The sequence below is a fragment of the Ananas comosus genome, linkage group 1 (genome assembly GCF_001540865.1).
Source record: "Ananas comosus cultivar F153 linkage group 1, ASM154086v1, whole genome shotgun sequence".
Classification (NCBI taxonomy): Eukaryota; Viridiplantae; Streptophyta; class Magnoliopsida; order Poales; family Bromeliaceae; genus Ananas; species Ananas comosus.
The window spans coordinates 20,560,851-20,573,581 of record NC_033621.1 but is presented as its reverse complement, the minus strand read 5'-3'; the positions used below and the strand labels follow the sequence as shown (position 1 = coordinate 20,573,581).

General features: G+C 34.9%; 1 protein-coding gene across 1 annotated transcript; it reads right to left on the bottom strand.

Moving 5' to 3' along the window:
* Positions 1,179-5,033, bottom strand: LOC109718773 (rhodanese-like domain-containing protein 4A, chloroplastic). The gene is made up of 4 exons (XM_020245178.1): positions 4,336-5,033; positions 3,824-3,926; positions 2,126-2,377; positions 1,179-1,463 (listed from the first exon to the last, which is right to left on the bottom strand). The coding sequence occupies exons 1-4, from the start codon at positions 4,998-5,000 to the stop codon at positions 1,410-1,412; spliced, it is 1,074 nt and encodes a 357-aa protein (XP_020100767.1). The 5' UTR covers positions 5,001-5,033; the 3' UTR covers positions 1,179-1,409.

The following is a 12,731-nucleotide window of genomic DNA, read 5'->3' as shown; positions in this document are numbered from 1 at the left end:
TGAAAACGTAAAATCTATATTTGAGAATAAATTTATTATTTAAAAATTTATTTAAAATGGATGGTTGAAAATTACTGGACATGACAATATTAGTAAAAATAAATAAAGCATTTTTGAAAGGAAAAATTCAAAACTCACGCTTTTATAGGTATATATATATATATAATATATATATAATATAATATATATATATATATATATATAGTGTGAACTAGAATACTATCGGTAGTAAACGAGTCGTTACTACTGATTGTTTTCTGATGATACAACTTCCAAATGACGATCTGCTCCGTTGAACATGATCTATACCACTTGAAGTGTTTAGAAATCAAATTTCAAATCTTTTCGACATCATTTGCCTAATGATCAAAGGGTTTCAAAATTTATAATTTTAATGGTCGATAAGAGGCGTTTTCTCGTTTAACGGCGTAAAGATTTCCAAATCAATTGAATTTTTGTTAGAAAATTCTTTAAACTATTTAAAACAAGATCCATACTCTTGATCTTGATTACAAGACTCCTATCATCATTTTTTAAAGAGTATTCATTTTCATCCATTCATTTTCCTGTTCACTTGATGAATAAAAGAACAATATCGAAAGTGCGTGCAATTTGATTTCTAAGTAGTTTAAATGGTTTAGATCATATTTAACGGAGCCGATCGTCAATTTGGAAGCTCTATCATTGAAAACAAATCGGTAGTAAAACGGCTCGTTTACTATCGTCTATCGATAGTATTCTAGCTCAACTCTCTCTCTCTCTCTCTCTCTCTCTCTCTCTCTATATATATATATATATTTTAGGAAAAACTCCAAATACTACTCCTATGGTTTCGCACTTTCTTATTTTAGTATTATGTGGTTTAAAATGTATCACTTTCGTATCCTGTGATTTTATTTTTCTTTTTTTATTATCCCTTCCACTAATTTTTTTCCGTTAAATCAGTAACAAAGTTAAAACTAAAGAGTACTAAAGTGAATATTCGATAAACATAGATGGGGTATCTAAAGTTTTTTTGTATATAATTTAATGAAATGTTAACGGAGGAGGTAACGAAAAGAGAAAAATAAAACCACAATGTACTAAATTGATACACTTTAAACCACGGGTATTAAAGTGAGAAAGTGCGAAACCACAGGAGTGTATTTGAAGTTTACCCTAGATTTTACAATGATCAATAATAATTAATTATCATTATTTTATTACCAAGATGAGCCAATCAAATACAAAGGCCAATAAAGAACTGTGTAGTAATTCTAATCTGGGAAAAAAGTCTTCACTGCTCCTGAGATGGTTCCTCTTCGATTAGCAACAACAAATTTACATAGGCACAAAAATGATCTCGTAAAACGACCCGATGTAGGGTTACAAAGCGTGCAACACCACCGTTCTCTATAGCTTCCGCAGCTTCAACTCTGGGGCTTCGACGGTGTAGGAGATGATGGCGGTTTCAAGTCGTGGTACTGCATTGAGAAAATCAAGAACATCTTACATGTATGCATTGCACGTACGCCGAAAACAATATAGGGGTTAAATTGCACTACTAGTCTCTGAACTTTGGCAAGTTTCACTTTGGTTGTCAAACTTTTTAATGAAAAGTTTTTCACTTTAGTCGTTATCCTTATTATTTTTAGAGGAGAAATTATTGCCTGCACCTTGTGTTTCTCTACATCCATGCACCATGGAGTTATCCACCATCGAATTTTCATATCAAATTTCAATCCTACCATCCATTGAGTTGCAGTCATTAAAAGTATGAGATGGATGAAGGGTCGACGGATTCGTGTAGCAAAGACATACGGAGGGACTAAGTGCAAGCAGTAATTTTTATTCTAAGAACTAAACTGAGACATTTCCAAAAGTTTGGGGTTCTCAAATGTCGACTTAAAAAAGGTAGGCGGACCAAAATGAGACTTCACGAAAAGGTCAGGAACTAGCTGTGCAGTTTAACAAAAATCTTACAACTACAGTTAGAAGAGACCACTTCAAGCAAAACTTCACATTGCTGATGCATATGAACAAAAGTATATACCATCGAAGTGATGGAAAATGTAACTTCTGGGTTCAACTTGATCTTTAATATATAATTCTGGGAAGAGGAAATCTTGATTCAACCAATACATACCTTAGGGTACGGTGACGATGGTCTTTTTGGCGCAGATTTTGCTACCGAAGCAGCTTCAATAGGCTCTATATAACCATTTTCTGTGCTCACACTGCTCCCATTAGCGCTAGCAGACGAAGCTGGTGCTTGGCCATTCTCATTGCTCTCTGCATCAGGTTTATTCCCATTCATCTCCAACTGGACTAATGTCGAACTCTTCCTTTTCCTTGGATAAACATGCATAGACGGCGGGAGATATTTTTCTTGGATAGCCTAGTTTTAGATAAGGAAAGAGAAAAAGTAACATAACATATAGTAAGATGAATTTAGTGTTCGATGGCATGGCTAAGATCACTACTGAGGCACTCAGGCGAACCGTTGAGGCTACAGTGCCACCAACAAAATCAATTGTTACAGTGATCACTCTTCTTTTGTATATCAACCATTATAAGTAGTGGATTTGCTCCATCAAATAGATCATTTCCTTGAAGTTAAAGCTCAAAACAATTCCCTCCATCTCCTTTGAATGAGATAGGATAACTTATCAGGGAAGTCAGGATAAATTGGTTCCAAATGACTCCTCAAGGACATTGTTTACTTGAATGAAAAAAATTCCAACATATTACTAATTTAAACTCCCCTATTCCGAATAACTAGATTAGATCGTGGCTATTCTTTTGCTTAATGCAAGGTTTGATTTATATCAGTTTCTGCTCCAATATTGGCTTCAGCCCAGGCATCAAGAGTTTTGATTTCCACAGTTTAATCCTTTCAGCAATTTTAGGTTTTGGTTCTATGTTGGTTAAAAACTGTCACACTCTTAAATCAATTTGACAACATTGATAATAATAAAACTGAAAATCAATTTGACAACATTGATATATCAAAAAGAAGGTTTATATTACTTCTGCAATCTGCAAAGCCAATTTTCAAGATGCCATTTATCAAAGAGATTACAACAAAAGAAGTAAAATAACATAACAAATTAAAAGATGAATAAAAGTAGGTCCTATATGCAAGTTGTGCCCGAGTCTAATTGAACCAAATGTTTTGGTTTACTTTGTTCCTGGACCTCACTTTTGGTTCAACACCTACCGAAAACCAACAAATGTTTTTTCCCCCGTTTTTGGTTTTACAGTTTCTGTTGAAACTTAAACCCTAGTTTAGCATTCTATGACAGCCTTTACCACTCTTGAGAGCAATCTACTATGCATGTAGTGACCCCCAAACTAGCCTCATATGCTCAAAGAGTTTTTCTTTTTAATTTGCCTCCAAGTCTCCAACTTTCCAATTAATAATGACCTACTCCCTTCATTTTCTCCAAGAATTTCAATACCATTGTTGATTTATTATATATTTAAATGAAGACAATAATTCAAGTAAAGCATGTTAATGCATTTCTTTAGTCTTTATGGAAGATCTTCCCCTAATATCCAAAACTCAGTCTCCTAAGTTATAGAATATCCAACTAGTTGTCGCCCGGCTGATTAACAACTCTGTGTATTGGATTGGATCTGCTAAATAAACGTAACAGATGAAAACTCACAATAGTTTCATACAAGAATGAGGCTCACATTTTGATCTAAACGAGCCACTTTGAAAAATAAATGAAAATTATAAGAAGGTTAACGACATATCTAAATGCACAAAGAGTGTTCAGTGACCAATTATTCCATTTATCATCGGACACAATTGCCGATTAAACATAGAGAAGCTAACCTGCCATCCATCATTGCCTCTGAGACCACCTTCGATTGCGTACGCCTCCTTAAAACCATTCTTGAACAACAGCTCGGCCACTTTAAGAGAATCGCCACCAAAGCTACCTTACACAACCGAACTATAACTCAGCAACAAATTGAAATCACAAGTCTTATACGACAAATTCTCTTCTTCTTTTTTTCCTTTAGTATAAAGATGTTATGATAATTCAACAAACACCGAAAATGGCCAAAACCAGAGCAACATAAATTTTGACTCCATACATGCCGCACTGTGAATATGGACACAATAGATCCTCCTAAGAGCAACAATCACTAAAACGGCATTCGCGTTCGCATCAATTCTAACAAGTGATGCTGTTAATAACTTTGCTGAGAATTTACAATCTAACAATAACCGATGCAAGTTCAAAAATTCTAAAGGCACATAACATGTCGCAAAAACCTACACATGCTAAATTATTCCATTAAACATGAAAACAACAATAATAATATGCATCGAAATCTCACTTGTCGAGAACGCAGATCACCGTGTTCTGCGGATCTCCATAGTTCTTAAGAACCTCCTTAACAAACCCATCCTCATCTCCCTCAGAGAACTCCACATGAACCACATCCTTACCCAGAATCCTCAAATTGGGCGAAGCCATGAACCTAACACTCTTCTTCTTCCGAATATCCAGCAACTGCGCTTCCCGAACATCCCGGAGCTTCCGGAAAGCATCAATTGCACTGATGTACTTGTATTTCTTCAGATACTCCTGTGTCAAAGGGATCACCACAAGCCAAATAAACGTAACCCCTGCTACAAAGAAGGGATTTTTATTGAAGAAATCATCAATTGAGGTGAGAACAGCCTCAATGTTTATCTTTTCGGAGGTGAATTCGGCCTCCACCGCCGCTGCTGCAGCAGGGGAAGGGAAAGGGGACAAAAATAGGGCAAATTGGAGGGGGATTGGGACATGGGTGGGGAGGGAATTGGGTAAAGAAAAAGGTGGGAGCTTTTTGCGGGGGAGAGGGGAATGAGAGGGATTGGGGAGGTGGGTGGGGGCGGATTTGGGAGGAGATGAGGTTTTTGGGGTGGAAAAGTGGTTTTGGTGAGGGTTTAGGGTTTGGGAGATGGGGGAGGGTTTGGGCGGGTGGAGGAGGAGGAGGTGATTGATGAGGAGAGCCATGGGAGAAACTGAGATAGAGAGAGAGAGAGAGAGAGAGAGGGAGGAAGCTATCCACTATTAAAGTGTATATTTTGCTCTGTTTTTGGGTCAAATTGTATGGAGACCCCTCAAACTATTACGCATTTGAAATTCACCCTTGATGCGTCACTCGCGCGCGTGGGGGCTGGTGGTGCTGCTTCGCGCGTGTGGGACCGCGGCGGGGTTTCGTATTTAAAGGTAAACTTCAAATACCACTCCTATGATTTCGTGTTTATTCATTTTCGTACTCTATTATTTAAAATGTATTATTTTAGTATTCCTTAGTTTTTTTTTTTTCTTTCCATCAATATCTCCATTAACTCTTCATTAAATCATATATAAAAAAAATTTCTAATTCACACTTATGGTTTATCGAATATCTATATCTATACTACTTATAAAAGCGTGAGTTTTGAAAATTTTTCCTTTCCAAAAATGTCTCTATCTTTTTTACTAATATTGTCATGTCCAGTAAATTTCAACCACTAATTTTAAATAAATTTTTAAATAATAATTTATTCTTAAATATAGATCTTAAGTTTTCGCCATCAGATCTCATCCAACGAATAAAAATAAAAGTATCTGTCATTTTTGTTGACAAAAATACCCTCTATATCCGTTATCTCCTATCTACGCCGCGTTTCTCATATATTTTTTTTTCTATCCACCATACGTAAAACTAAATTTATCTCTTATTTAACGTAATACCCGCCAATCATGCAATACCTTCGCTAATCACGTAATACGTAAAATTAAATTTATTTGCTGCCAACATGTAGTATTCAAAATTAAAATTTAAATTTGTAATGCCCGCATAAATTTAATACCCGCGAATTTGATAATTTGAATTTTAATTTATGATAGTAGGTTTTTCCTTAAATAAAATAGTAGATTTAATTTTGACGAGTATTAAAATTTGGCGCGCCATAAAAGCGTTAAATATTGTTAAAAATATTTTAATACCCCAAATCAAAACTAAATCGTTAATTAAATATAATTTTAAATATTTTTAACAAAATATTCAATATTTAAATAATGCGTCGTAAAAGCATAGAATATTTTTTAAAAAAATTAATACCCGCCCAATCAAAACAAAATCGTTAATTAAATATAATTTTAAATATTTTTACCAAAATATTCAACACCAAAATATTCTCCGTGTTCTCAAATATAAAATATATTTTATCTATTTTAAATAAATCTTCAAATAATAATTTATTCTCAAATATAGATCTTAAGTTTTCGCCATTGGATCTCATCCAACGAATAAAAATAAAAGTATCTGTTATTTTTGTTGACAAAAATATCCTTTTTTTCAAATATTTTTTTCTACCCAACAATCATGTAATACGTAAAACTAAATTTATCTCTTATCTAACGTCCTACCCGCCAATCACGTAATATCTCCGCTAATCACGTAATATATAAAATTAAATTTATTACATATCCAAACATTTTCTCAAATATTTTTTCTCTCAAACGTAATACCTACCAATCTAAGTATCAAAATTAAATTTTAAATTTGTAATGCCCGCCAAAATTTAATACCCACGAATTTGATAATTTGAATTTTAATTTAAAATATTTCTCTTTTTATCATTTCACATGAATAAAATTATTAAGAACTAATTATTTGGATGGATTGAAGTATGAATTGAATTAGATTGATTTTCTAGGACAAGATAATGCCTATGAAAAAATATTAATAACTAATTATTTGGATGGATTGAAGTATGAATCGAATTGATCATACTCTAGACAAGATAGTGCTATAAACACATTGGCATTGGAGAGACACTATTGTAAACAATTCAGTTGTTGTATAAAAATAGTGTACTTTAATATCAATAATTAGGATAATGTACTTTTTAATATTTTATTTTTTGTTGGTTATTTTAAATTTATTTATCAGGATCAATTAGCAAAATTTTATAAGTAAAATTATGCTTAATCCACCTATTCCAAAAACTCAAGAAATAAAATTAAGCTAAATTTTTTACTTATATGAATTCTATTAAATTTACATTTTTTTAATTTATCTATTCTGATGATTTACTAATATTTATTTTATTATTTTTCTACTTACAATGCAATTTGTACGGAAGGGAAACTAATGATGACATTTTCAATTAGTTTAGTGACGAATTTGTATTTTTTTTTAATGATACCATGATAGATTTGTGTTCTTTCTTTTATGATATTGTAATTCTATTTTTATTTCTATCATTTTATTTAGTAATAATTAAATATTATTTATCGAATCTTAAATATTTATTTATAAATTTTTTTTTAGTATTTGTGTGACGTGCGTTGCACGTGCACTTAACTAGTTCACTTTAGTACCTACTATAGTATCGTATAGTTTTAACTTTGTCACTAATTTAACGAAAAATTAATATAAGAAATAACGAAAAGAAAAAAAAAATCGCATAGTACTAAAGTGAGAAAGAGTAAAGTGACAACAGTGTTATTTGAAGTTTTTACTTATTTAATTACAAAGTATTATAGTAGATTTAATTAATTAAGAATATATATAAAGATAATAATTTAAAAATCAAATTGGATTAGTTGGTAATTAAAAATTCTTAAAATTTAAAATTAAAAAATAACAAATCTAAAACTTTATCTGCCTCTTTATATTAGTGTATATATATATATATATATATATATATATATATATATATATAAAACTAGTTATAGTGCACGTGCGATGCACGTCATATTTAATTAAATTAAATTTAATTCATATTTAACAATTGATTTTTTTCTAACTTTAATTTGTCTTTAAATAAGTTTTATGTATTTTCAATTTAGTTATACTATAAATACTTTTCATATGTGTTTCATAAAATGCAATTTATTTTAATGTGTATCCAAATTTTAAATATTTGACTAAATTCTAAATTTTAAATTAATGAATTCAGATTTAAATTTATAAACTAAATTTAAATTTGAAGTTGATTTTGAATTCATAATTTGAATATAAATAGTTATTGGAGATATAGATTTATTTATCAACTTATCTATCTTTCAAATTTGATATTTTTTAATTTAATTAATTATTTTTTATTTCAAACAGACTGTTCATACATCCAAATATTAAAATTTTGAATTAATTTCAAATTTTGAATTAAAATATGGATTCACGCTTGAAATTATAAATCAAACTTAAAATTTAAAGTCGATTCGATATGCTTATTTTTAATCTATTCTATTTTTCAAACCTAAATTATTTTTAGTTAGGTAATTGAGAGATAATAAACACTACGAATATTTTCAACATATGTTTCATAGGGATTTTCTTTTTTTGATAAATATGGAATATTCTTTTATAGGGCATATATGAAAAATATTCTACTGTAGATATTCTTCGATTGACAGAGTGTAATATTTTTTTTCTACTAAAATATAGGTCTGTCAACAACTATTTTAATAGTTATCTCAAATCAACATAAATTTATGAATCATATTTATCCAAAATTTTAATAAAGAGTGTAACTTTCGTTTAAAAATTATAACTTTTATTTTAAAGGGTGCAGTTTACATATCAAAAAATGCAACTTACGTCTTAATAGTACAACGTTCTTCTAACATAGTATAATTTTATTTTTAAAATGCAACTTTATCTTTTTCTTCCTTCTTTTCTGGTTATTTTTTCTTATTCTCCAATTTTGAATTTTAATTATTATTTTTTTATTTTAAGCAAACAAAAATGCTTGACCGGAAATGTTCCCGTGCACCCCCGCCCTTCCCGCCCTCCTCGCCTCCGACCCCGCCGAGGTCGCGCTCCTCGTTGCCCTCTGGGATGCCGCGCTCGCCACCACCCCGCCCTCTTCTTCGGTATCATACGCTTTCCTCCGTCTCTACATGTAACACACTGGACCTTTGCAAATTGCAAGGTTCGAGTGTTTGGTTGGGTTCCGAGCTTTTCCACACTTGGTGGAGGGTCGTAGATGATATTCCGACCTAAAAGTTCGATTTCTGGATTTTGGCTAAGTCCTGAGAGTTTTCACTCTTGGGGACCGGTCCCTGGTGGAAGAGATCGGTCCCCCCGGAACAGTGCTGCAGTAGGACTTGAGGCAACCGGTCCCTGGCGGGTGAGACCGATCCCCGAGTACGTTTTTGCAGGGAGAGACCGGTCCCATGCGGGGAGGGATCGGTTCCCGAACGTTGGTTTTACCGGACGAACCAAGAGACCGGTCCCAGGCAGGGAGAGACCGGTCCCTCTGGACGAAAACTGCCCAGACCCGGGCAGTGTGCAGATTGGATTGTTGAGGGGCTTATCAGGATTTTGTTACATTAGAAGGCTTTTAGAGCCTTTCTCTTCTCTCTTTCCCTCATTTCTCTCCCTCACACTCTCTCTACACTCTCTAGAAAGAGAAGAAGAAAGAGAAGTAGAAGGAGAGCTAGCTTGGAGGCTTTGGAGCATCTTCCTCAACCTCATTTCTCACCTTTGGAGGCTTAGAGCTTATGGTTGGAGCTTTGAGGAGGATCAATTTTCAACCCTTGAGGATTTTGAGCTTGGTTGGGAGCATTATAGAGGTAAGTGGCTAGTTTTCTTCCTCTAGATCCTAATTTTGAAGCTTTAAACTAGATGAAATCCTAGATTTTGAAATTTAGGGTTTATTTTGGGGATTTTCGATTTGAGGGCTTTGAAGCCTAATTGATGGGCTTAGAACCTTTATTTAGGTTGGATTTGAAGAACTCTAACTCCCATTTGGAGCTTGAGAGAGGATTTCTTCACTTGAGGTGAGTTTCTCCACCTTAGCCTATGTTGCTTATTAATTGAGCTTAGGGTTGATCGTAAGGTTCGTTTAACCCTTGTTCCTACATCTTTAGGGTGCTAGAAGACTAGTGGACATCTTCGTTGGAGCAAACGAAGGAGCGCAAGAGTTGTGGTGGGCTTGGCTTTATGAAAACGGGGCGAAATGGCCCCCATGCTTTCTATACTCTTCGTAACGTCATTTTAAATGCATATCTATGCTAAATGAAATTTATGTGAATTTTAGAACACATAAAATGCATGTGTTATGTGTAAGATAATTTTCACTCTATATAGTAGAGCATTCTGGGTATTGTTACATGCATTTGAGTAGTGTTCGCACTAGCCGTTTGGGAATATGCCTCATATGTTTAAAGTGGCTTAACTATGCATTTATGAACATTTGGTTTAAGCTTGGACTTAGTAAATGAAAGTGTCATAAAAGGGCACTTGGACTAGCAAACTATGAGACTATTGTATTGAGGCTTAGTGATACGCCATGGACATCTACTACGTTCCATGTTCTAGACATGGTGACATAGAGATAGGCCTATGAGAGAGTTGTGACGTATTCCATGTTATTGGATATGAGGACTTGGTACTTAAGATGGATCTTTTTGTTACTTGCCATTGTGCTCATTCGCATATGCTTGTGAGGGTCGCTCCCTACAAGCCGGTACTCCGGAGATGGCCATCGCGATACATATTCACCGTACGGAATTTGGCACCGAAGTGGATTGCCTGGGAAAGGCTCATTTCTAGAGTGGGGATGTTGACTACTACTGGGCCATTAGGCTCGGCACCGGCTAGACAGCCTTCGGGCGGGTCTCTTTAGATTTGACTTTGGGCATTCATCATACCATGTGGACATTGATTAGAATAGTAAACAATGACATCTTTACTATTTGACTTATGGACATCATACTAGCGATGCTTGGGTACATTCATACGAAAATAGCTTTTCTTACTTATACTAAATCATGCTAAGTAGAGATATCATGTGGTAGCAAATATTCATACTTATTTACTTGTCGTACATATCGCTCTTGTTTATATCTGCCTACTGACCCCTTTTTAGTTTGGGCCTAGTGGTGCATTTCACTGAAGCCAGTAATTGGCCACCGGGAACTATTATTCAATAGTTCTCACGCCCTCTATTTTATGGTTTTATTTCAGAGCCTTCGGCACCGGCGGAGGCACGGGATCGCGGCAAGGGACTCGTATAGCTAGATAGCGGAGCTTGCTGTTGCTCCTAGGTGGTCACTCTCTTCCTTTTTGATTTTTGTGTGAGAGAGAGTTTTGTACCATGTATAGAGACCACCTGTGTACCTCGTTTAGCTTTCGTTTTTAGGATTCTTACTGTATTACTTTATGTTTCTTCTAGTGGATTTTAGTTTATGGTTCTTTTCCTCTATTGTAGCATCTAGATATACTTGCTCTGATACTCCTAGATGTTCTCTTTTTACTGCTTCATTTATCGCTTTGTTCTAGACGCCTTGTATGTTTTAGACATATGGCGGGTCTGGGCAGGCGCCGGGCGGGCTTCCGCTGGGTCCCGGGGCGTGACACCACATCGCTCATTGCCGGCCCTGGGTGGGTGTGGTGGGTCAAGTGCCCCCTCCCTCGACAGTGAGCTTCTTGGCACTAAGAAACGCTTCCTTTTCATCATCAGCGATAGTGAGGATGGCGGGTTCCCAAAAGCAAGTTTGATGGGTGAAAAATCTACTGCAGTGGAGGTGGAAGTGGAGGTGGGTCGCGAAGGGCTACGAAGGCGGTGGAGGAGGTTCAAAAAAAAAAGAAGAAGAGGATCTCGATGTAGCTTCAGCGGGGGCAAAGACGAAAAGGACGGGAGGTGCGTAGACGCAGACGAGGGCGCATGGAGCCGAGGCAAGGAGGGGCATCCCAAATGGCGGTGGCGAGCCCAGCCTTGGTGGGGTCAGAGGTGAGGAGGGTGGGTGGTGCGCGGACGTTGGCAAAGTCCGCCTTTTTCTTCAGAGAGGGAAAAAAAAAAAGAATGAGAGAAAAAATAAAGAGAGAGAAAGGAATAAGAGTATTTTAGTTAGTTTCTTAAAAATTCGGTCCAAATCAGCAAAATCGAAAAAGACGGCCCAGTTTTATAAAAACTCAAAACTTGTGGATTTTTTTATGCAAATTAACAAAATTTAAAAGTTAAATTCAGATTTCATACTTACATTTTAAATTCAAACTCAGATTTTGATTTGGAATATCAATTCAAATTCACACTTTGATTTTGAATTCAAAGATTTCAATTTAAAAATTGAAATTCTAATTTTGAATTGAATTTTTTAATATAAATTATAAATTTAAATGCAAAATTTAAATTTAGATTTTGAATACAAACTTAAATATCAAAATCTAAATTTATTTTAATTTCAAAGTGACAATTGAAAATTTGAATTTCAATTCAAATTTCTAATTCAGTTTAAAATTGTATATTTAAATTCAAATTATTAATTTAAAATTTTAATTTTAATTTTAATTGAGAATTTGAATCCAAATGGCAGTGTTTAGGGCGGGAGGAATCCACTTAAAGAAAAGGCCAAATTACAGAAAATTCTCCTGTAATAACCCGCTTTTTCACTTTCCCCCCCTGACATTTAAAAACCTACACTTTGCCCCCCTTGTAAAATGAAAAATGTTCATAGGGGGGGTTACGGTGTGTAAAATGACCATTTTGCCCCTCGCCATTGTCGTCTTCTTCCCCATCTTCCTCAGCCGCCCCTTCGCACGGCCGCGATTCCCACCTCAATTGGCCGCGATTTCTCTCCATTTTCTTCTCCACCTGCTCCCCTTCTCCTCCTGCACCCTCGACGCCCTCGATTTCGGCAACAGTAGGAGAAAACTGAGGTGGGCGACAGTAGGAGAAAACCGAGGTGGGCGACAGTAGGAGAAGGGCAAAGAAGGCGAAGGCGAGGCGGCGGAGGACGGCG